The 25,798-nt window shown below is 49.1% G+C and overlaps 1 protein-coding gene across 1 annotated transcript; it reads right to left on the minus strand.

Moving 5' to 3' along the window:
- Positions 1 to 635: 635 nt before the first annotated feature.
- Positions 636 to 25,798, minus strand: Rab20 (RAB20, member RAS oncogene family). Its single transcript, XM_036166920.1, has 2 exons — positions 25,530 to 25,798; positions 636 to 1,611 (listed from the first exon to the last, which is right to left on the minus strand). The coding sequence occupies exons 1-2, from the start codon at positions 25,699 to 25,701 to the stop codon at positions 1,082 to 1,084; spliced, it is 702 nt and encodes a 233-aa protein (XP_036022813.1). The 5' UTR covers positions 25,702 to 25,798; the 3' UTR covers positions 636 to 1,081.

Below are 25,798 nucleotides of genomic sequence, written 5' to 3' on the forward strand. Positions count from 1 at the left end.
CTGCCTGCTCTCAATGAAATTTCGAAGAACACAGGCACTATTGTCTCCATATTTGCCTGCCAGCTTCTCTCAGGGTAGCCACCTCACCGCCCACAGGAAAACCACAAAGGGGTTTTGACTTGGAATGTGGGCCGGGGCGGGGGTGCACTTCAGACCAGATCAGGATCAAGGCTGTGAGTATAGCCACTACTGCAATTGAAGCCATCCAGACAGCCTGGTAAAGGACTCATCCAAATATCCGAGAATTTATAAGGACTAAACAAAACTTTAAAGAGAGACTCACAGGGCTGGAGAGATGGCTCAGTGGTTAAGAGCACTGACTGTTCTTCCAAAGGACCCAGGTTCAATTCCCAGCATCCACATGGCAGCTCACAACCACCTGTAACTCCTGTTCCAGGGGATCTGACACCCTCACACAAACATGCATGTGGGCAAAACACCAATGTACATAAAATACAAATAAACAAATTATTTTAAAAAAAGAGAGAGAGAGAGACCCACTGTCATAATTTAATGACAGGTTCATGGTCATTATCCCCACTCCCAGAATCAAGGAATCTCCTGGGGTTCAAATAAAGCTAAACACTCCTCATAGCAAGGCTTTTCCTCAAATCCTTTTTAATAATATGTAGCCTACCTGGCTTCACCCAGTATAAAAGCAGCCATTCCTGATTTCTGTATAAATAAAACATGGAGAATCGGCATCATAATGTATCAAGAACAGGTATCAAACAGGAAGGCTGTAGATGAATCACAGAGAACAGACAGGGTGCAGGATGTAGTAACCAGTGACCATGAGAGGTAAGTGCAACCCAAGGCAGGTCCCCAGACTGCAGGCTCCACGATGGTTGTTGATAGGCACAGGGCATAGACAAGGTGGCATCAGGCTGGCTCCATAGAGGGTTTCTGCAGAGGGTTCGAGTCCCACCTCCTGATATCCAAAGGTAGCTGGGTACCCTGGCCTGTATTAGCAGCTAGTGGTCATTTCCACGTACTGCCCTCTATACACAGTGTTCTGTGAAACACTTCTGAGCCCAGTGACTCCCACACACACCAGGTGATGGGAGAGAAACCTCGGCCATCAGGTGCAGCACTCAGATCTAGTCCTTTTGGGTGTTTTGCAGCTGGCTATATCCACAATCTGGGATGGCTCCTCAGCCCTCTGCTGGGCAATCATAGGCACCACCAGGTCAAACAAGGTCTCAAACAGGAGGTCCACATTGTACCCAGTTTTGGCACTGGTCTCAAAGCACATCCGCTCGGCGGCTGGCATCTCCCTCTCATCCAGCATCTTGTACTTCAGGATCTTCTTGTAAAGGGCCATTGCATCCTCTGGCTGTACCTGCCTGGGTACCCTGGAGGAGACACAGCTGCCTGCTTTCCCAGAGGCCTCTCCTTCCTTCTCCCCGCCCTCTGTGGCCTGCCCCATGGCCAGGTCCACTTTATTTCCCACAATGGCAAACAAGCAGTTGTTGTTGGCTGTTTCTGTCAGGCCCAGGAACCTGTCCTCCAGCTCCAGCAGGCTTTGTGGGTGGTTCACGTCATATGTAAGGATGACAGCGGCCGCCCCCCGGCAGTACATGGAGCCCAGGCCATGGAACTGCTCCCGCCCTGGCAGGAGGCAAATGGAGAAAGATGGTTAGTCATCTCAGGATGCACCCACCACAACGCTGTGGGCAGGCTCCCCCACAGGACCCCCAGAGGATTTAGGATCCCAGGGCAGGGGACCGAGATACTAATGGCCAGATAAGGCTGGTCCAGGTGACCAATCAGAACTCCATGCCCTGCTAAAGCTGGCCCTGTGTCCAGTTAAAGCTGAGCTCTCCATCTCAGACATCAGAAGCAGTCCTCACACCATCTCACCACACAACACTGTCAGTATTCAGCACGAGGGACACACAGGGGCCTCCTGACCAGAGGCTGGTTGCCTGTTCTCACTTTAAAACAAGATGCTTTGAGGACCTGAGTTCAAATCCCCACACTCATGTAAAAAGCTACACATAGTTCAGGCATGGTGAGCATGCCTTTAATTCTCAGGAGCACTTGATAGACAGTGTAGGGTACATCTATGGGAGTTCCAGGCTGGCATTGAGACCCTGTCTCCAAGAAGAAAAAAAGAAAAGAAAAGAAAGAAAAAAAGAAAAGAAAAGAAAGAAAAAAGGAAGCTAGCCAGACATGGCCACATGCATACCCATAAGCCTAGCCCTGAGGTAGGGAGAAAGACAGGAGAATTGCTGTAGCCTGTAGCCACTAACCTAGCTCCAGATTCAGTTACAGACACCATCTCAAGGGACAAAGATGGACAATGCTAGAGTAGGACACTGGATGTCCTATTCTGGCCTGTGTGTGAGCATGGGCCCACACACCGCTACAACACACACACACACACACACACACACACGAAAAAAAGACAACTGTGCTTAAAAAAAGTCACTGGCTGCTCTTCCAAAGGATCTGGGTTCAATTCCCAGCACCCACATGATGGTTCACAACAGTCTGGAACTCCAGTTCCTGGGGATCTGATGTCCTCTTTTGTCCTCTGCACAAGTGGTGCACAGACATATGTGCAGGCAAAAAACACCTATGCACATAAAATGTAAAAACACAATACTGCCCAAAGGGTCTTGTGTGTGTGTGTGTGTGTGTGTGTGTGTGTGTGTGTGTGTGTGTGTATAATACTGAGACTGTGACGTAAGCACCCGCCACTGAGCCACAGCCCCATCATGGGTCTCTAACAGTAACAGTCTGTGCCAGTGATCTCCTTACTGTATGTATGGTTTGTGCATGGTTATTCCACTGCCGGTGATCTCCTTACTATATGTATGGTTTATGCACGGTTATTCTACTGCCGGTGATCTCCTGACTGTATGTATGGTTTATGCACGGTTATTCTACTGCCGGTGATCTCCTGACTGTATGTATGGTTTATGCACGGTTATTCCACTGCCGGTGATCTCGTTACCATATGGTTTGTGCTGTTAACTTGACAGAATCTAGAATCATCTAGAGAAGGGCCTCTGGGCATGCCTGCATACATAAATATCATATCAACTGAGATGGGAAAACCCGGCTGCTGTGGGGGCACTCCCTGGCTGGGATCCTGGACTGTGTACATGGGGAGATGGACCAGCTCCACTTTCTGACTCCCCACCATGATGGACCGCATCTTGAGCTATGAGCCTTCTTTACATTGCTTCTGTCAGAGTATTTGATCACACAGGAAAAGAAACTGCTGACACTGAAACAGGCACCCGTAAAAACACGTTGCAACTGTACGGTTGTTTTTTGTTTTTAGACAGGGTCTCACGGTGTGTGTATCCCTGGGCTTGCCTGGAGTTGCTATGAAGACCAGGCTGCCTTTGAACTCACAGAGATTCCACTGCCTCTGCCTTCCATCACTACTTTGCCAAGGTTAATCATAATCTTAAAACACAGCAGTGTAGCTGGCAGCCTGTCTGTGCCAAGTGCATTTTAACCTATCATCTGAGGAAGGGTTGGACTTATCCCACTGAGGTATTGAAGGGTTCTCAGACCCTTGTTTGAGCCAAGGGTTCCATGGACTATGAAATGATGGTGTCCTGGGCCAGCTTTCCACTCCTATTATTTTCAGCCAGATGGCAACAAGCTCCACCCCATCTTCAATCATTCTGAGATGGCTGCATTCTGACACAGAGTACTTATGCCCAGCCAAACAATGTTATCCCTTGAACGCATGACTTTTGTCCCTCTACAGGGCTTGCAACAGTGACAAGACAGATCTTTGCCTACAAAAGAAAAGCTCCCCCTAACACACACATGTATACATACACATAATAAATGTGCATGCACACACACACACTCACACACAAACACACACACACACACACACACACACACACACACACACACACACCACACCACACACCATGCATCTCTCAGCACAACCTTCCAAGCTCATGAAGTTTCCAACAGTAAGAATATTATGCGTTCAGCCACCAGATTTCACAAGAGCGTGGCCATAAGGACACAGAGTGGGGACATTCCACCAGCCCTGAAAGGATTTTTTTCAGGTCTCTATGACATAGTTCACTAAGGACAAAGAAAGAACTGTATTAACACCCACGCCCCAAATAGCTTTCTGTCCCAGATACACTGTCTGATTTTCAGCTTGGTGTGGCAGTACACGCCTACAATCCCAGCACTCAGAAAGCCAGAGCAGGTGGTTTGTGACTTGCGGGCTAACCTGGGCTACACAGCAAGACTCTGTCCTGAAAAAAAAGTAGAATTTGCCTTTTGAAAAGTAAATAGTAATTACACAAAAATAAAGATGATAAACACTGAAGGAAATAGGAGACGTGAAACAAGAAACCCCGAATGCAGCAGAGCAGAGTCAAAGCACGGTGCTTGTCACAGTATGACCAGCCATTAATGACGTCAGCAAAGCAGATGCAGAACTTAGACCAGCTGACGAACTTCCCAGCTAGTCTTCATACTCAAATTCGTAGCTCAGCTGGGCGGTGGTGGTGCACAACTTTAATCCCAGCACTCAGGAGACAGAGGCGAGTGGATCTCTATGAGTTTGAGGCCAGCCTGCTCTATAAAGCAAGGTGCAGGACAGCCAGAGCAACTGTTACAGAGAAACCCTGTCTTGAAAAAAAATACACAAAAAACCTGTAGCTCTTAGAGTTGCTAATGGGACTCTCAGGATGCACAGATGCGGACACTGTCCATAACAAGATGGCCCCAACTGAACGGCAACACAAGGCAGAGAAACTGGATGTCAAGAGGACTTTCCTTCTGTAACATTATATGTGTTCTGGAACTTGTACACAAGTCAGGCAGGTTTGAGCGGATCCTGAGGCCCTCCCTCTGATAACACATGGGCATTTCACCCTCTCGCACCCCCACTCCTTAGCACACTGGGTTCCTGGGTCCTTCACCAAGGTGCTTGGCTTCCCTGAGAACCTTGTTAACACCAAGGAACTACAGACAGTGTGTCATGGCTCCTCCCAGAACACTGGCATTGGCAGCCGGCATCTGACTTTCTGGGAATTCCAAAATTTACACAGAAAGTCCCCGTGAGTTGGGCAAGCCTCTTAGCACTGAGTTAAGTTATCCCATTGTTAAGATATGAGTAACACCTGTCAAGGGGTAGTTGAGAAAATAAGAATGAATTCATCCCTGTAAACAACTTAGCGCTGTGCCTAGCATGTGATCAATAAACCATGAATTTGATTCCTCCCACTCACCCTTCATCGGGTGCACACTCAGTCCTGCTCTACCTCTCCAGCCATACATCTGCAAACTGTCTCCCAGGCTTGCTAGTCACATGGGCAGTGACCCATGAATGACCTTCTCCCTAATCCTGGTGCTTCACTGACAGGCTGTTACCCTAGGGTTAAAAATCACCCAGAGGCAAACCAGGAGAAAACAGAAGTCAATGGCCTGCAATAACCCAGCTCAGCACACTGGGGCTCTGAAAAAAAAAAAAAAAAAAAAAAAAAAAAAAAAGCCCAGTCTCCAGTCTCCCCAAAACCAAACAGCCTTTGAGTCCAAATGTCTGTGGTTTTTATTTCTATGTTCCAGATCACTGAATGGGTATGTCTGATAGAAATCATGCACAACCCTGCCCACATATTCTCACTGAGTCGTGGGGGGAAGGGGCACTTTATAAATTACTGATACTGGCCGGGTGGTGGTGGCGCACGCCTTTAATACCAGCACTCGGGAGGCAGAGGCAGGTGGATCTTTGTGAGTTCGAGGCCAGCCTGGTCTACAGAGCGAGAGCCAGGAAAGGCACAAAGCTACACAGAGCAACCTTGTCTCGAAAACAAAAAAACAAAAAAACAAACAAACAAAAAAATACTGATCCTCAGACCCTATATCCACATGAACCAGGAGCTAGATGCACTGTGCACCCAGAACTGAGATCACTAGTCTGGGTCCCATTACCCAGAACTGCAGAAAATAAACACACTTTTTAAAAAAATAGCTGCTGAAACATAAAACTCAGATAAATGCTGTAAGTCCCAGGCAAACCCAAAGAAAGAGGGAATCTGTTCAAGCCAGCTCTGCCACGTGCGGCCTCACAGCCCACTGGATGGGAGCTGAAAAAAATACTCCTGTGATGGTGTGAGCCAAGAAAGGTAAGCAGAGGTGGCGCCAAGGACAAAGGTCAGAGCCAAGAGCCCAGCTTCGGAGACCTGCAGGACTCGGTCTGGGCAAGCCGTAACATTAATTAATTAGCTACATTAATTTTTTTTTAGTGAAATTAAGATGTCCCCAGTGTTTCCAAGTTCAACCCACAAATGCTACTGGAGAGATAATTTTAGCTTCTACTTCAAAAAGTCTAGTGAACTTCAGCCGACATTTATAGCCAGCCATAAACTACCTTCAACATACCAGATCTAGAACATTCCATCTGCATCTGTTTTTAAAGTATCTGAGGGAATGGTCCTGTGGAAGGCACAGCTCTCTAGGGATGTCTTGCAAAAAACAAGTAATGAAATCTTCACACAACAAGGAAAAGGGGCCACATGTCCCCCTAGATTCATAAGATGGGGCTGCCTGGGACCCTGCTGTACATGGCTGCTCCCCATTGCCTCCACTGCAGACAGTATACACAAGAGTGTGGTGCAGCAAGCCAAGGGCTTTATCTGAGGCTCTTCCATTCACCAGGGCTTTTCTAAAAGAAACAATATCGATGGGCGTGGTGGTGCACACCTTAAATCCCATCACTCAGGAGGCAGAAGCATGCAGATCTCTGTGAGTTCAAAGCCAGCTGGTCTACTTCATGAGCTTAGGATACCCAAGACTATATAGAGAGATCCCGTCTCCAAAAATAAAAAGTCAGTACCATTGATGACATCCTGTACAAGCCACCCCAGGCAGGCCACAGGTCAGGGTTTTGGTCCAAAATGTCTAGCTGTTCCTCTGATAACATCTCAGATGAGACAAACACACTGGGATCTTCAGCAACTTAGTACTCTGGCTCAGGAAGCCCCTTGGAGGCTCCCAGAGCACCAGCCCAGACAGAAATCCAGACATCCCCTTTGGATGGTTCAACCTACGGTGCTTTCCCTGGGGGGAGGGCCTAACCCTACTGGAGGGATGTTTTGGCTTCTTAGGAGCTGTACCCTCAGGAATAAGGGTGCATTTACTGTTAAGATTCCCCAAGAAATACAGAGTGGTCTCAGCAGCCAGTCTTTCTAATACATCATCTCTCAACCACCCATCAAGGTCCATTCCCAACACAACACACAGAGACACAGCCTCAGAGAGCTGCAGTTTCAAAGGGGACCAGAAAGGTCCATGACACCTGACCAGGACCTGCACATACCGGGTCTGATGCCCCATAACGACCATGCGCCCAAGAAGAGGCCTGACTTTTCTAGAAGTAGCACTCTGCCCCTGTGGTGTTTGAACAAGAACAGCCCCCACAGGCTCATCTCTCTGCATGCTTAGTCACCAGGGAGTGGAACTGCTTGAAAAGATCAGAAGGATTAGGAGTTGTGGCCTGGAATTGAGGAGGTGTGTCACTGAGGTCTGAGCTGTGAGGTTTCAAAAGCCCACACCAGGCCCAGCGTCTGTGTTTCTCTCTTCCCCTTTGGATCAAGATGTAAAACTCCAAGTTACTGCTCCAGCACCATGCATGCCTGCATGCTGCCACAATCTCCGCCGTAATGAAAATGGACTAAACCTCTGAAACTGTAAGCCAACCCCTAATTAAATGCTTCATTTTATATGAGCTGACTTGATCCTGTGTGTCTTCAAACCACACAAGAAGGTCTAAGACTGGTCCCCACTGACCACTTCCCCATTTTCAGACCCTTCTTGACCCGCTGGCCTAGCCGGTGGTTTCTGCTGAAAATCCAGTGGTGGAAATCCCCCGCAGCAGCGTACACAGACTCCCTTCAGCCTTTAAAGTATGAGGAGCCGCTGAGACCGGAAACTGTCCCGCAATGGGGCCCACAGTGGCATCAGCAGCCAGCCTAAGTCTGGGACCATCCTTCACACCTAACGGCCTAGGGGTGACAGAGACTGTAGTAAGGAATCCAAAATCGTAGGTTTTGCTGATTTTCAAGTGACTTCCTCCTCCTTTCTTATCTTTTTCTTGTGAAAGGGAATTTTCTACATGGTGAATCCAGTCACTTCCCTGCGCTCATCCCCAGGACCCACATAGAGGGTCTTCCTGGGAAATAAACTTAGGGTCTAGAGAGTTTTCTAAACTGTCCAAAGGTCCTAAATCCTATTCCAAGTGTCCCCAGAGGAGACACACAAAAAAGAAAGTCCTGTGACCTTGGAGTGACTCAGTCACTGGTCAAGAAGCCTCGACACCAGCAGTTCTCAACCTGTGGGTCACGACCTTTCACGGGTGTTGCATAGCAGATATTTGCATTTCGGTTCATAACGGCAGCAAAATTACAGTTACAAAGTAACAATGAAAAATAACTGTATGGTTGGGGGTCACCACAACATGAGGAACTGTACTGAAGAGTCACAGTGTTAGGAACCACCGCTCTACACCTTGCTCAGACTGGCACAGTTATCTCCGGCATCCAACATCTTCCATGCCACCTGCAGCAGGAACCCCAGCTTCCTCCACCCTCATGTCATCTGGGTGGTGGCTCTCAGCCGGGGCTGGATGTCAGAACTCTATGACATGCCTGGCAGACACAGCAGCTCCTCAGTTGCCTGAGTGAGCCCATAAATCTCTGGGGAGAAGGCTGGACATAAGTCCTGTAGGTCACACAGGTGACCCTGTCTCAGGACTGCCTGCCCAGACACTCACCAGCAAACCATCCAAAGCAACCCTCCAGGCCACCTGCACCAGAACCAGACTAGCAGGTTCAAAGGCTGGGAGGCAGCCCGGCTCCCTGCCTCACCCCAACACTGGCCCAGCCCAGGGGGCCTTCCCAGGTGACCAGATTCATTCTCAACATGACTCTGAGCCCCCAAACCCAGACCTGGGTGGCCATGGTGGTGGTGACACACCACCCACTCCCTATGTACTGGCATCCTGTCAGCCCTATGAAGCCCCACTCCAAGGCCAATGGCAGCATCTCTGGCCTGGCATCCAAGTCTCCCACACTGCTCCTTTCCAGCCTAGTCCTCAACTTCCCCCCATTACTCCTTTGTGACCTAACCCTCCACTTCCCCAGCAGGAGGACCCCCTTCACCATCTTGTCCATAAAACCATGTCCTTCGCAAAATGCTTTCAGCCATCTCTTGGTCTCCTCCATCTCCAGAGTCCTCTGACCCCTTAAGCCTGAATAATCAGTGCTTACTTGCTCCTTTCCTGGGCCCTATGGCTGATCATGGGAAGCAGCATGTTAGGGAAGGTTTTGTTACTGTGATTTGCTTGTTTTGGTTTCGGTTGTTTGGTTTTTCTAAACAGGGTTTATCTGTGTACAACAGCCCTGGCTGTCCTGGAACTCACTTGTAGACCAGGCTGGCCTCGAACGCTCAGAGATCCACCTACGTCTACCTCACTCAGCTTACAAATGGGTTTTAAAGGATTCCTCTTATTTTTAATCACTGGATGATGACCAGCACCCTCCAGCAACAACAATAAAAGGGCCATTCCCCTGTGAAATAGTTCTAATAGCCACATTTAAAAAGTTAAAAAGGGTAGGTAGGGCTGGGGATGGTTCAGCCAGTGAAGTGTTTACAAACAGGAGACCTGAGTCTGATCCTTAGAACTCAGGTATAAAATAAAGGTCAGGATGCGATGGGAGACAGGGAGATCCTGGAGCTTGCTGGCAGCCTAGCTGACTCCAAGCTCCATGTCAGTGAGAGTCAGATACAAGGAGATTCACATCCTGAGGAAGGATACACGTGAGGTTGACCTCCATATACACATGCATGCACATGCACACATACAAACACACACAAATACACAGGTAGGTACACACACTATAAAATTATAGGTAATGTTTAATATTGTATTTTATTTAACCAACATAGCTACATCTTCACATCACTATACAATCCACAGGAAGTGACTGAGACAGTGTCCTCTGTCTGGACCACTTCTAAATCGGGTGTATATTTTACGCTATTCGACATCACCACTGTTCAGTTTACACATGACATAGCTATGTTTAAGCAACACAGATGTAATCAGATTCTCTGAGGCGGAGGCCATCTGCACCTGTTCAACCTGTGTGGTGGCTAGGTCCCAGGACTCAAGGGATGCTCCACCATCACAGGAAAGAGACCGTGAAGGAGAAAAACAGTACCGGCATCTTCTTACCGACCTTCACAGCCACCAGTCAAGTGCCAATCAAGCCTGTATCTTTTCCCTCTTCTTGATCACAACCAAGCTGCAGCTGCCAGCAATCCCAGCTGCCTGAATCTAACTGCCCTGCCTGCCCCAGCATCTCAGCCCTTCCCCTCAGCAACTACTAAGGCTTCGTGGGTAACCAGGAAGCTTCACCCCATGCCCTGGGCACAGGCATTCTGACAGGAAGCCAGAGGAGGTCGAGTGGGTCTCTGACCATCTGACCATACACTGTTCTCCGCCCCAGATGGGAAGTGGCACTTAGGACACTATGGCCTCTCAGAAGCCTGACACAGACTTCTAACTTTCACTTCCATCTTGAAAAGTGAACAGGCAGCCAGGAGAACACCACTCACATTCAAAAATTTAGGTAAATTTACTCCACAGTCGTTAATGTGAGTTCAGCTGTGCCCCCAAAAGGCAACCCAAGTCCTCATCCCCACCCTGTGTCTGTGACCTTATCTGGAAACACAGGAGATTAGCTAAGGAGATTAGCACCCTGGAGGGTGCCCAGTGCTCAGCAGGCTGTGAGCGGCCATGGAAGTAGAGGAGGCACAGGGTCAGACAGAGGTACAGCCAGATCTGGGGAACAGGACTGTGGGGGATCTCCCAGATGAAGGAGATGATTGGTTTCTGCCCTGCAGTGAAGCCAGCCACCGGCACCTGAACTTCAGACAGCCAACCTCCAGAATTTCAAGAGGGTAAGTTTCTATTGTGGTAAGCCACAGAGTGTGCGAGACTGGCTGAAACAGCCCTGGGCGACTCAGGCCCAGACTGGAGGCCGCCACCCTTTGCCCTCACCAGGAAATCAGAAACCATGAAGCGATCAAAACTCACAGTTCCTTTTCCTTGGTGTCCCCACAATGTACAAGGATCAGAAGGGCAAGAGGCATTCTCCTTCCTCCCAACCCAGCCATTCCTCATCCTGCCTTCAGAATCAAGACAAGCCAATCACGAACTTCAGTGGACAAGAAGTCGGGAAGAGCAGATCAGATGACACTGGACTTGCGTCACAAAACCCAAACACCACCCCTGAACCAGGTCAGCAAAGCCACTCACTTCCTGAGCACGAGACTTACTCGAGGACAGAGATTCCCAGAGACACCAGCATCTGGCTTTGTTTCTCAACTTTAAACCCAATCCAAGGCCATGGGGCGGCCCAGGAACGACCTTCGCCCTCCCGTCTTACTGTGTGAGAAATGAATAGCCAAGTGTGGCTCTGTATCACTCTTGACAAACACAGGAAGAAGAGGTGTAAGCCCGAAAAGCTGCCCACGAGAGGCTAAGGACCTACCTGCCAAAGCAGGCCTCCCAGGCTGTGTGGCGGAGGGGCAGATGTCCTGCTCTGAACCACAGAACCTAGGACATAAGAGCCAGCAAAACAGTGCCAGGCCATGGTCATAGGAGCCACTGTCCACATCGACAGCAGGGCAGGTGACAGCCAGAGTTCAGGTCCCTGCCCCTCATACCATGTACACTGTCAACCTCAGGTTCTACTCTCAGAAATGTTGGGGAAACAGATGTCAGCAAAAAAGATGCCGGTGGCCACTAGGGAGTGGCTCTGTCGGTAAAGGGCTTGATGCACAGGCAAGAAGACCTGAGTTCGGATCCCCTAGGGCCTGGCTAAAAAGCAAGGGATGGCAGTGTGCTTCTGTAAACCCGGCAGAGACAGAGGAGAGAGGCAGATCCCTGGGGCCCGCTAGCCAGCCGGCCTGGCCAAAACAGTGAGCTCCACATTTAGGGAGAGACCCTGCCTCAAAAACTAAAATAGGTAACCGTTGAGGAGGACACCCCACATCGGCCTCACACAACCACACAGCACACACACATATACACACATGAAAAATAACAGAAGAACGCTGGTATGCCACAGTCTAGGGAAACATGGACTGGGCAAATCCGCATAAGGAATGACCAGCATGGCTCCTTCCACAGTTGCAGCTTCCTCGCAGGCGACATGCACAAAAGTGCAGGTGAACTGTTCTCAGAGACAGGCATGTAATGCCGTACGCACTGGAGACGAAATGAGATTCATTGGATTGCGTTTCCCACTCTGTGGAAACATACGCTGAATCGGTCGGAAATGCCTGACCACAGTCACCCAAACGCAGCATGTGAAGAGGTGAACCACAGCTACTTCTTTTTTTTTTTCTTTTTTTCTTTTTTTTTTTTTTTTTTTTTTTGATTTATTCAAGACAAGGTTTCTTTGTGTAGCTTTGGTGCCTGGCCTGGATCTCACTCTGTAGACCAGGCTGGCCTCGAACTCACAGAGATCTGCTTGGCTCTGCCTCCCGAGTGCTGGGATTAAAGGTGTGCGCCACCACCACCCGGCCTCCACAGCTACTTCTAACCACTGTGATCACAGAAGGCAAGGTGACAGAGAGAACTCTGGGGGGCAGAGTTGGCGTCACAGTTAAACATGCCAGGGTATTTTCGCCCAACTCATCAGTGCCATCTGAGTGGCTGGTTTGGTCACTGGAAGGGAAAAAAGCAGAAAGAAAGCACATGGCCCACAGAGATGACAGTGCACAGAAGTTGATACCGTAGCTGGGGCCTTCTGGTAAGGTGCTGGGAAAACACTAAGGTGGTCTGGTAAGTGACCAGAGCTGAAATCACAGCTGTTATGAAGCAAGAATTTACTGAGAGTGACCCAATAACACCAAATAATACAAACAAAAGAGACGTTCAACACCCAGGAAAATACTCTTACTTACGTAACAGACTTAGCTGTGAAGACAAAAGCACCCACAGAACCCCCATAAAGCCACCCTCCAGATCTCCTTTTCCTTCAACAGACACTGCGTGGCCTGTTGGCGACTGATTCTCAAAGGCGATTAACAAATAAAAATCCAATCCCTTCCAGAGTCTCCTTGTAAAAGCAGGAAGCTACAGTCAGCTTCAAACAAGTTTTAACTTGCTTCAAGGTCAAGACCGAACCACAAGAACCACATTAAGAGTCTAAAGGGGCTTTCTTGAAATACGTTCTTCAGAAGCACTCTGGTGGGGCACAGTACTGCAGACGTCCCGGAACGCTAAGGTCTTTGCTGAGTGGAAGTGCTCCTTCCTTCTGCAGCCTACAAAGCCCTCTGAGAAACATGTGGTGGGGGACAAGCAGCCTATTCAGCTCTTTCTCAGGAAACAGGACTTGACAGCCACCTGTCACTCTGGCAACCATCGGCAGACAGGGCAATATCAGAAACACCTAGGCTGGGATGATTCAGAGTTCGAGGCCAGCCTGGGTTACGTAGCAAGAGGAAGAGAAAGGGCAGGGAGAGGAAGTCTTTCTGCAGGTGTTAGAGAACCATCTGTGCAGACCTAGAAGAAAATCATTTTAACAGAGTTTCCTTCGGAAAAAAAAAAAATGCAACATTCTTAGATCATCCATAATTGAGTGTTTTTTTATAAGAACTGATTATCCTGTTAAAATATAACAACAATGTATGCAGAAGTAAAATTTTAAAACACCTAAAAGTAAGTTCCAGGACAGGCTCCAAAGCTACAGAGAAACCCTGTCTCGAAAAACCAAAAAAAAAAAAAAAAGGCTCTCCTTATAGTGGATGGAGACCGTCACAGAAAATCACAGCTGGACACAATGCTAAGATCAATGAACCATGGAGCTCACCCTGCAAGAGATACATCTACATCACAGCTCTTGCATCTATGGCTGAAGGAATATCACAGACTAGATGACAGAAAAATTGTAGGAGCCGGAATACTGGGAAGCCTGCTGGAAAACACTCTCTCCTAGAATTGGCTGTATAAACAGGACAGAACAGCGGCAATGTCAGTGGACAGGTTAACATGGATGGCAGAAAACTTCTCAGAGAACTATAGTCAGCTATTGACTGCTGGGAGAAGGAGAATTAGCCTCTCTCAGGAATGCACCGCCTTATCAGTTGTCCAACGCCTTGAAACCATATGCTTCAGACAACAAAACGGACTCAGAGGTTGTATTTACCCATATTTGTGTGCACACACACATATGTAACTAATACAATCAAAGAAAAAGGGGCTATCAACTTGAGGGGGGGGCACATGGGAGGTGTTCGAGGGAAGCTAGCTGGGAGGGCATTGTCGAAAGAAAGGGAGGGGGAAGTGATGTAATTCTATTTCAATTGAAAAACAATGTTTTTGGGTTTTTTGTTTTGTTTTTTGAGACAGGGTTTCTCTGTAGCTTTGGAGCCTGTCCTGGACAAGCTCTGTAGACCAGGCTGGCCTCAACTCACAGAGATCCACCTGCCTCTGCCTCCTGAGTGCTGGGATTACAGGTGTGCACCACCACTGCCCGGCTGTTTCCCCTTTTTTTTTTTTTTTTTAAAGAAAGCACTGCATGGGAAAGAGTGAGGGACAGTTTGCAAAAATCTGTTTTATAAGGGATTACGTTATGGGCTCCATCTGACCCCAACTGATGACCCAGATAACAAACAGTACTGCAAAAATATGGCTATCGAGTTGATTCATGTTGGATATTTGTTATAGGAGGTTGTTTTAAAACCTGCTGGTTATTTCAACAAATGATCAGCACACACACATGCACACACACACATGCATTACTCTGGGTCAGGGGCATGGAAGAATACATAACTTAAGAGTGAAGCTATGCATTAGTTTAGGCTGTAAACATTAAGACGACTGCATGAAAATCCAAGGTGAGGTTGGTTGCGACACGCTTCTGTTAAAGGCAGGTTAAGTTCACAGGCTCAGCAGGGGTGCGGTAATGCAAGCCTTTAATCCCAGCATTCAAGATGCAGAGGCAGGTGGATCTCTGGGAGGTAGAGGCCAGCCTGGTCTACACAGTAAGACTTGGTAAGTGAGTGAGTGAGTGAGTGAGAGAGAGAGAGAGAGAGAGAGAGAGAGAGAGAGAAAGAAAGAAAGAAAGAGAGAGAAAAAGAGAAAGAAAGAGAGAAAGAAAGAAAGAAAGAAAGAAAGAAGAGAGAGAGAGAAAGGAAAAGGAAAGAACACAGGCTGACTTCACAGCACGATACCATGTGACCTTGAGTTCTATAAGTGACCTTGAGGCATATTGTTAACTTGGCTGTGAGGGCCGACAAAGGTCTCAGTCTCTGATGGTCAGAGGCACTTTCATAAAAATGGTATCAACTACAGCTAACCCGAGTTAATCAGATTTGAAATTAATTAAGTTTGGAATGTGTTTTGCAATCTCTTCAGGAAACGTGGCTGGCTAAGTAAGCAATAGGTCACCAGCTCTGGAAGATGGAAATGTGTCCTCAAACAGTCTGGAGCAATGGCCAGGGCAGACCCAGCACAAATGCAGCTGAGTTCTCCCTGCTCGGCACAGTGCTGCCTATGCAGGGAACTTCCATAGGAAGGCCTCCCTGTGCGCTTTAGTTAGATGTGATCTCACTTCCCGTTCTTTATTGGTGTGTGCGGAGTTGTGCAGCCAGTGCACCCTCGCCTGTGTGGCTCCCAGAGTAGGGTCTCAGACACCTCCCTCCATTCATCTCCACCTATCTACTACCCCTTTGACACAGGGTCTCCCACCAAACCTGGCGTTTGCTGGTTTCCGGCCAAGCTGGCAGCCCATCAGTCCAGCCTTCTGTCTTCGCCTCCTCTTTTACCCCCAGCACTGGGGTGACAGGCGAGTGCACAGGCATGCCAGGCTTTTTATTTGGGTACCAGGGATCCAAACTCAGGTCCTCACACTTGTAAAGCAAGTAAGTGTCCTTACCGACAGAGCCATCTCAGTAGCCTCTGACGGTTTTTGCTTGAAGACCACAAAAAGTAAAGAAAACAAGCCCCCAGAACAGTATGGAGTAGCTTTCCCTTATGGCTTCATCTCAGTTCCTGGTCCCACGCCCGTGGATTTTTGTGGAAAGAATGAGAAGTGGCCAGGTTCCTGTTCCTGCACAGGGACATTTCCCAATATCACTGAAGAAGAGAGTGCCCCTTCCCTTTGTTAAAAATCAACTGACCACCAATGTGTGAGTTTATTCTTGCCTCCTGCCACGTCCATCAGCCAGTGCGTCTGTGCTTAGGCTTGTCGGTTCCTATTTGTGGTCTATGTTCAGGTGAAGTAGTGTGAAGTCCCTGGTATTGGTGAAATTATTAAGGCCACTCCACGTAGTTTAAAGGGAGGTTTATTTAGTGGCGTAACTTACAAATGAAGGGATAGGTAGGTTGCAGGGTCTGGGAAAGGTATGGCGCAGCCCCGCGGTGTTCTCTGGAGAACTCTGCTCGGTCTACCTCCAGCGTCCAGGGTCCTGGAATCAAGTGAGGCCCCGGCATCCAGAACTCGGGTCTTCAATGTCCTCTCTCAGCCCCGCCTTATAGGCGTGACCGTAGCCAAAGCCTCAATGGGGGTTGGAACTTCCAGGTCAAAGCTGGAATGGCTACCCACTACACCCAGGTGTCGTTCTTCTTGGTCTGATGGCTTTGTCTATTCTGGATCTTCGGAGTTCCACAGAAGTTTGGGGGGGGGGGGGGGGGGGGATTTTTGTTCTGCTTGAAAATGAAAAATAGCACTAGAATTAAATCTGTAGATCATCTTCGGCAATTACCCATAGTCTCACAATGCACGGACATGTGAGCTCCTTCCAGGTATTTCTTTCTTCAGTTTCTGTCATCAATACTTCAGTTTTATGTCACAGCCTGTCCTAGGTAAGGTTTCTATTGCCGTGAAGAGACACCATGACCACGGCAACTCTTATAAAGAAAACATTTAATTGGGGTGGCTCGCTTACAGTTTCAGGGGTTCAGTCCATTATCATCATGGTGGAGAGCATGGCAGTGTGCAGGCAGACACGGTGCTGGAGAAGTAGCTGAGAGTCCTACATCTTGCAGGCAACAGGAAGTCGACAGAAACACTGGGCAGCATAGGAAACCTCAAAGCCCGCTCCCACAGTAACACACTCCCTCCAACAAGGCTGAACCCGCTCCAACAAAGCCACACCTCCTAATAGTGCCACTCCTTATGAGATTATGGGGGCCAATTACATTCAAACTCCCACACAGCTCTTTCACCTCCTTGACTGAATCTATTTCCAATATCTAATTTATTTTAAACTGCTTTCTTATTTTTCAGATAGTTCATCGTTAGCATACAGAAATACTTTTCTAAGTGGGTTTGTGTCAGGTCCAAAAGAAACTGGGGACAAACGGCTAACTATCCTGCCTATTAGAATACCGAAGCAGATGTTTTCCTCCTCCAGGCACACTACAGGACCTGTGGCTCCTCTCAGCTCTTCTCAATCTGCCCCCTACCCTAACCCTCTCCAGCCTGCGGGCTTCACTTCCTTTCCCCCAGGTTCTCATTCCTAGTAATCCTGACATTGCCGCCACATGTTCTCTTTGCTCTCTTGGTTCTTTTTGCCCTCTTGGTGGTCTCTCTCTCTCTCTCTCTCTCTCTCTCTCTGTCTCTCTCTCTCTCTCTCTCTCTCTCTGTCTCTCTCTCTCTCTGACCCTACTCCTCTCATGGCCTAGTTCACTCTGCTGTCCTTGTTCAGTCCTCTACATTCTTTCCCTGCTCTGGACTCTTCCTCATATCTACAATAAAAACCTGCCCCCAGCCATACCTCAGAGTGCTCATGTCCCCATTTCATTCAGCTCAGTGTCCTGAAACTTCACTGCGTGAGTTTGTCGTCTCTAACCGGTTTTGTAACCATTACCCTTTTCTCTGCACACAAAAGCATGGCGTCTGCAGACTCAAGACCATTTCACTTCTTCCTTTCCAGTGGGAATGCCTTTTTCCTTCCTTGTCTTGTTGCTCTGACCAGCACTCTTGGCATTATCTTGAATGGAGCCCGTCTTAGAGAAAAGCTTTCAGCTTTTACAGTGGCGTACATTCCCACTGGGCAATGAGGCAAGACTGCGCTGTCCCAAGCTCCTCCCCCAGAGTCCATGTGCAGTTGTGAGTGACAGACAACTCTCTGCCTGTGTCCACTCAGTACAACAGTCATTTCAGGAGAGCTGGGAGCCTGTGGCCTCCCGGGCAGTTACAAAGCTCCACAGCTGCTCCTTCTGCCTCTGCTTGAGTGAAGCGCATCACGTCCCACCCCTAGGCACTGTGACACTCCTGACTGCTCTCAGTCTTGGGGACAGGCATGGAAGTGTGTTGTTACACAGACAGCCTTTCATGCCTCGCTCCTGGCTCCGCTTGTAAGCCAGGTGTCTACAAGCAGCACATCCTGAACTCTGACTGCAGACTAAGACGATGTGCTTCTATCTCCAGGACTCCATGCACCAGGAGTTGGCCGCAGGACACAGTCTTCAGCCAGAATGCCTAAGGAGGCATCCTGCCCCGTGGCCAGGCACAGCATAGTACTGTAGACTTCAGCCACTCAAAAATGCTCGTCAACTGGGAAAAGCATATGACAGGAGAGAAGAGTGCTGAGGTATCAGAACACATTCCTGCAGTTAGTGAGTTGCCACCTTAGTATACTGTCATGCCCTTCCAGCTCACGGAAGTGACGTGCTCATGACACACCGTGCGGTGATGTGCACGAGCATGTACAGGTCATGAACACAAATACTGAGCAGCTCTCTTCCTTCCACTCTCTCCTGAGTATGATGTCATCCTGGGAAGGGAACGACAGGGGTTGGTGATTCAGTCCACAAACCCTGGAGCAGTTCACCAGGCTCCGATTCCAGCTCAGCCACTTCCTCACTGTGTAAACTCCCTGTGCACAGGAATCTTGCTGCAGCTTGCCAGGGCCCTTGAAAGACTAACAGGGAGACTGACAGGCACATTCCTAGGGAAAGCGGCCTCCCCTGAGATTGGTGTGACATTGTATCAGCTTTGCAAGACTGTAGTGGAGAAGATACTCCATGCAGACAAAATATCCATGCACAGAAAATAATTTTAACTAAAGAAGAAAACCCAGCCACAACATACAAAAATGGTGCCTTAGCCAGGCAAGTTCGGTGACAATGTGTAGTGGGTAGCCATTCCAGCTTTGATCTGGAAGTTCCAACCCCCATTGAGGCTTCGGTAACTGTCATGCAAGGCGGGGCCAAGAGAGGACCCTGAAGACCAGAGATCCGGATGTGCCAGCTCTCTTGGTTCCTGGACCCTGGATGCTGGAGGTAGACGGAGCAGAGTTTTCCAGAGAACACCGCGGGGGCTGCGCTTTCCCAGACCCTGTTATCTATCCCTTCACTTGTAAGTTACCCCACAAAATAAACCTCCCTTTTAACTACATGGAGTGGCCTTAATAATTACACCAATAAACAGTGTTAACACTCTTTGTGACACATGTTTCTTCTAGACAATAGGAGTAAAATTGTAAATTAAGTAACACCACGCCTAGGCTCTCTAAGCATTACATTAAAACACCCTGAGGAACTGTATTTCATGTTTGCTAATTTAATTCCACTTAGGCCAGTAGCTTTTCAAGAAAATGCCCCATTTGCAAAGTTTCCAGGCTCAAGTGTTTCAATAAAGTTCGAATAATCTGGGGCTGGCAAGATGACTCTGTAGGTGTGCACGGCTGATGATGATCTATGTTCCATCCCCAGAGGCCACAGCGGAAAGAGAGAAACACCACCACAAAATCATCCCTGACCTGCATATGCACATTGTGACATGCATGTGCCTGTCTATACGTGTGTGTGTGTGTGTGTGTGTGTGTGTATACATCAGCAACAAGCATAATAATACATTTGTTTGTTTTAATTCTAGTTGTCTCTAAGTATTCCTCAAAGTGTGTGTGGTAAATATACCTCAATTTTTAAAACTGAAGGGAAAAGCAAACACATCTAACTCCTTGTTTCCTGAAATCCGTGGATTCCATTTCTGTGCATACTTACAGGAGGAGAGAAAAACGGTGAACAGGGACCAGTCACAAAGTCCTCTGAGTCTGGAGTCAGGACACCCTGCCCAGCAGTTAGAGAATGTTCACCGGGCCACAAAAGGTACCCTACCCTCACTGCCTGACGGCGGGGAGATTCCAAAGCAGAGGTGAGCACTTGCCAGAAGTTACACTGTAACAAAGTGGAAAATACAACCAGAAGCCCGCCCCAGGGGAGCTGAAGCGGACGGGTGGGGTACCTCCTATCCCCGTCTGCAGCCCACCTGAAAAGTTTTTACAAAGAGAGAAGAGGGGAAGGGAAAACAAAGACTGCTGTTCAGCCAACCTCAACACAAGGAGAGATCCTGGAGGACAGGCCCCTCAATCACAGGGTTCCAGGGAGACTCCACCAGCCACAGCTGGCTTCCAGAACAGAAGACGAAGGAGCCAGGAGCCATGGGAGCCTCCAGGAGCGGAAGCAGCAAAGAGAAGGAGTCCTTCTCGAAGGAACAACACTGCTGTCATTTGAACTGCAGCAGGCTGAGGACTGCTGACTTCCGGACCAGGAGACGATAACACACATTGTTTTAAGTTTCTACTGGCTAGAGCAGCAAACCAAATAAACACTAGCCCTAGAGATGCCCGTGACGGAGGTGGGATGCCGCTGTGACATACGTGAAGTGGCCCAGATGTGCCACGGGCAGAGAGAGGTCAGGAGCTTGTGGGCAGTGAAGAACTGGCCTGGATTGCCTAGAATGGCTTCAGAAACGGGCTGTGGCAAGTTCACGGGTGGGGAGGCAGAGGGAAGCAAGCCCTCTACCACCTTAGGCTTCTGGAAGCCACGTGATGAGGATCGGCCGCAGGCTGTGCTGGTGAAAAGTCTCCTGGAAAGAGACGTTGGAGGAACTGGGAGGGAAAGGACATGGTCTCAGGAAACCGATTTGTGTCTGTAGCTGTGTGGGAGGCCAAGTCTTCAGGTGATGAAACTGAGCACCTTCCAAGCAAAGGTTGGAGGTATGACCTGGCTCTCCCTGACATCTGTATTAAAGCATGGAAGAGAAAGACAGAGGGAGGTACTACCATCAGAAAAGTGATAGTGTGAGGCTTTCTCAGTGGCCTGGTCCACAGGGAGTGTTTGACACCCACTGTGGAATGTCTGCTGTGCCCTGGGTGTGTAGGACAACCTTCTGTTAGCATGGCCAAGGACCGAAAGGCCAGAGCATCCAGCGACAGCAGTCTCTTTGAAGAGAGCAGGCTATGGACATCAAGCTCTCCCCACCTATCCGCATCCTGTTGATCCACGACACAAGCAAAAGCCATCTGCTCTATCCCAAGACCCCCAGCTCCCAGCAGCAGTGCCAACACCACAGGACAGGGAGAAGATACAGGGGCTGAGCATGGAGGAAGGAACAGGACCCAGGTCTGAGCTGGGGCTCTGAGTTGCTTTCCTAAACTCATCTCCAAGGGTCAGGCACTGGGATGGAGGGGGACTTTGAGGCTGCAGCCAAAAAGGGTTAGGATAAACATCTGAGGAGTGCCCAGCCTGTAGGGGTCTGTACAGGCAACTAGGCCACTTTCTCATACTATTGTCTCGCCTTCAAAACAATAGTCTGGCCAGGTGGTGGCGGTGGCGCAGGGCTTTAATCCCAGCACTTGAGAGGCAGAGTCAGGCAGATCTCTGTGAGTTCGAGGCCAGTCTGGTCTACATAGAGAGCTCCAGGACAGGTTCCAAAACTACACAGAGGAAACCATGTCTCGGAAAAACAACAACAGGAAAAAAAAAAGTCTGAGCTGGGTGGGAAATTCACGTCTTGATTTTCTCTTCTGGACTCTGAAGTGCCAAGACCAGCCTGTTGTTACTAAAATTCTTTTTTTTTTTCTGAGACAGGGTTTCTCTGTAGCTTTGGAGGCTGTCCTGGAACTTGCTTTGTAGACCAGGCTGGCCTCCAACTCGCAGAGATCCACCTGCCTCTGCCTCCCAAGTGCTGGGATTACAGGCATTCGCCACCACCCAGCATGTAAACTAAACCTTTTTTTTTTTTTTTTTTTTTTTGAGCTGAGGATCGAACCCAGGGCCTTGCACTTTCTAGGCAAGCGCTCTTCCACTAAGCTAAATCCCCAACCCTAAAATTCTTTCCTCCTTTCAGGTCCCAAGGACAACCCAGGGCACGAGTCCATAAAAATAAAGTTACACTAGGGCTGGAGAGATGGCTCAACAGTTAAGAGCATCTGTTTGCTCTTCCAGAAGTCCTGAGTTCAATTCCCAGCAACCACATGACGGCTCACAACCATCTGTAACGAGCTCTGGTGCCATCTTTTGGTCTGCAGGGATACAAGCAGACACTGTATACATAATAAATAAATTAAATTAAAAAAAAAAAAGTTCACTCTAAGGAACCAATGAGGTTACCGGGCTTTCTTATAGAGCTTAGGTGAGTATGACCTACAGGGGTGTGGTGTTCCACCCAAAAAAAGTTGTACTGGAAAGTCTTTACTAGGCAGAGATGAGGCTTCCCCATAACCTCGTTGACGGGACCCCCTCCCCTACTTTCTCCCTTGCCTATATATACTCCAGCCCATCTAGAGACCAGGTGCAATTAAAGCAGACTTTCATACACAGGTGTCAGGGAGCAGCTGGATATGCAGGTGAGGGTCCCATGGCCCTCCCACCCCCACTATGAGGGCATGCTAGTCAACAAGCCCACTGCTGTGGAATAATCCTTCTGTAGACTGTGTAAACTACACTGTGATTAGTTTAATAAGAAGCTGACCCGATGACAGGCAGTGGGTGGTGCATGCCTTTAATCCCAGCACTTGGGAGGCAGAGGCAGGTGGATCTCTGTGAGTTCGAGGCCAGCCTGGTCTACAGAGTGAAATCCAGGACAGGCACCAAAATTACACAGAGAAACCCTATCTCAGAAGAAAAAAAAAAGAAGCTGACCGGCCAATAGCTGAACAGGATAAGGTTGGGTGGGAAAACCAGACTAAGGACACTGGGAAGAAGGGCAGAGTCAGAGGAGTCGCCAGTGAGACAGAGAGAGGAAACAGGAGGTGCAAGATGAAAGAGAGGTAACACTACGTGATAGAATGTAGATTAACATACATGTGTTAATTTAAGTTGTAAGAGCTAGTTAGTAATAAGTTAGTAATAAGCCTGAGCTATCGACCAACCATTTATAATTCATATTAAGTATCCATGTTGATTATTTGAGAACTGGCGGGCGGGAAAGAAAAGTCCACCTACAGCCCATGAGATGATCTTCTACAAGCAGGCACAACTGGATGGCCCCAAGTTGGCTGCTGTTTAACCTGTTCAGTCCCCTGCTGTGCACAGGTCTGGGCCAGAAACAGAACTTAGCACATGGATGATGCTTGGCATCGATTTGCTTAATGGCAGGTAACACCACCACACTGTTGGCATCTCTGATCATGGCAGTTTTGTGTCCTGGATGACCACACCACAAAGAGTGAGTGCCCCTGTCTCTACCAGACCATTTGGGAATGAGTTTGAATGTATGAGTAACCAGAGCATAATGGGGGAAAGCCTGGACACAGACAGACAAGGTCTGTCCCCTACGTGCCTCTGGGCTACCTCTGAAACTAAGAGATTAAGATGCCAGCAAGCCCCTCCCTCCATCCCCAGCCACACCCAGCACTGGCAAGCTCCAGGTGCCAAACACTGGCTTTGGCTTTGAGTGAACAGTCAAGAGCCAAACACAAAGTCTGACCAGCTGCTGTGGTTCTGACTTAGTCCCAAAGCCCTCATAGGTGTGTACTGCCACCACCCACGTACCTGTCACCAAAAGCAGCAAGGAGCTGGAGAGTGAGTTTTGGTCAGCCTTAGTTATGTAAATTATGCTAAAAGTCAACTGGGGAAGGGTCAGAGACTTTAAACTGGTTACCCCACCAAACAAACTCCTGAACAGCAGCTACTCTCCCTCTGCTCTGCCCCCTCCAGGTGACCGGCAGCCCAGAAGTCACTGGCAAAGTAGGCACAAAGTTGTGACATGGGCCCCTGTTGATTCTGTACCTCGGTCCCCCTGGTATGTGTGCACAGACGTCAGGAATGTGGAAAGGTCCCCGCCTTGCTCCAGCGTCATCTGACTTCACACTTGGGGTTCCAGGAACAGAGAAGCAGCCAGGGAGGCCAGGAAATGAGTTGAGCTGCCACCACCCCCACTCAGGGGACCAATAAAGTCTCAGGATATCACATCAGCAGTGTTACAAAATCCTTTGGTAACCAAGATTCCGGATGCATCACATCCTTGGCCTGATGAAGAAAGTGGCCCCGCCCACCAAAGTGAAACAGCTACTTCATGCCCTGCAGGGACACAGAAACCTTAGGCTGTGGCCACACACCTATGTCTAATCCAGAAACATCAAGAGATGTGGGGAAAAGCTGACCAATTCTGCTTTCTCCCCCTACAAACCAAGGGCAGCAGGCAAGCCTGTTAAACCCAGCAGAGAGGCGGAGTTCTGTCCAAGACTGGGGAAGGAGATAAGGGACTGACTGGTCTTGATTCTCAGAGATTGCATTCACCGTGCTCAGTGGGAGGCAGGTGGAGAGCCTGAGAAAAATCAGAGGCCTCGCCAGAGTCAGAGGAAAAGACACAGAAAGTAGGAACCAGTGCATTCCCCACGATGGCTCCGTAAGGATCAGGGAAGAGCAGGAACCAGGACACCAGAGAAGGAGCCCGAGACCGGCACTAATTCAGTTTTCATCACAGAATGTATTACTATCCGACAGACGGACATGCCCAAGCCGCTAGTCAGGAATTAGAAGCAAGACTGCTGAGTACATCAGAACTTGGAGTTTCAGACATCGGAAACTTCACTCCATGAAAACTATACCGCACCATTTCCGGGTTTGTTTGTTTGTGTTCACTTAAAGTATCTTATTTATCACGGAAAAGGAAGAAAACACAAAACAAACCAGGGCTAAGCTGTGAAGTCCAAGACGAATATGAACCGCTGAAAAATCTACGCACAGTACACGCACTAAAAATAATTCACTACCTATCTTAAAAATGCCAGTACAGGAAGCTGCTATTCACCCACATGACTTGCTCACCAGCCAAGACCCAGCAGTGGGTGAATAACCCTGAGTTGCAGAGGCCAGGCGATTCCAGCTCTACTCCCCAGTCGACTTACATCCAGCAGCGGGCCGGTGCAACTCTCCGCCTCAGTTTCCTCGTTCATAAAGGGGCCAGTAATAGCAGCGCTAGGCACACCAAAAGAGGCACACCAAAGCTGCCAGGCACACCAAAAGAGGGTACCCTGAGGGGGTACTAAAACACCTAAGAAGCGGAGTCGTGCGGACCAGGGATCTCTCCCAGGATAACCTCGATCTGCGCACAGGGTGGGCTGAACTGGAGATTTTCCCAATCGGCAAGGAGAGACAAGTGGGGACAGAGGGGCAGTGAACGCCAAAACCCGAGGGGGAGACCTCGCGTCTGCCGGGAGACAACTCCTCGGCCCCCCGGCGCCCTGAAGACAGCCTGTCCCCGCGGCGCCGCCCTCACCTGCGGTGTCCCATATGGAGATGTTGAAGGAACGCCACTGCTTCAGGTAGAAGGCGCCGCCCACGGTGCTGACCGTGTCCGGGAAGCGACGCTCCATGTAGCGCTGAAGCAGCGACGTCTTACCCACGTTCATGTCCCCCAGCAGCACGATCTTCCCGTCCGGCTTCCGCATGGTCGCGGAGGAGGTGGCTCCTGCGCCCCTTGGCCACCGGCTCAGGACGCCAGGGGTAGCGGACCCCGAGCTCCCAGGGACTCCGGACTCTAGTGGC

Source organism: Onychomys torridus, chromosome 17, assembly GCF_903995425.1.
Source record: "Onychomys torridus chromosome 17, mOncTor1.1, whole genome shotgun sequence".
Taxonomy (NCBI): domain Eukaryota; kingdom Metazoa; phylum Chordata; class Mammalia; order Rodentia; family Cricetidae; genus Onychomys; species Onychomys torridus.

What these genes read in the sequence shown, in the direction of transcription:
- Rab20 (XM_036166920.1), bottom strand. Translation starts at nt 25,701, where the DNA reads ATGCGGAAGCCGGACGGGAAGATCGTGCTGCTGGGGGACATGAACGTG. An exon ending in CTCCATATGGGACACCGCAG is followed by an intron (nt 1,612 to 25,529) that starts GTGAGGGCGGCG and finishes GCCTCCTGCCAG; the next exon opens with GGCGGGAGCAGTTCCATGGC.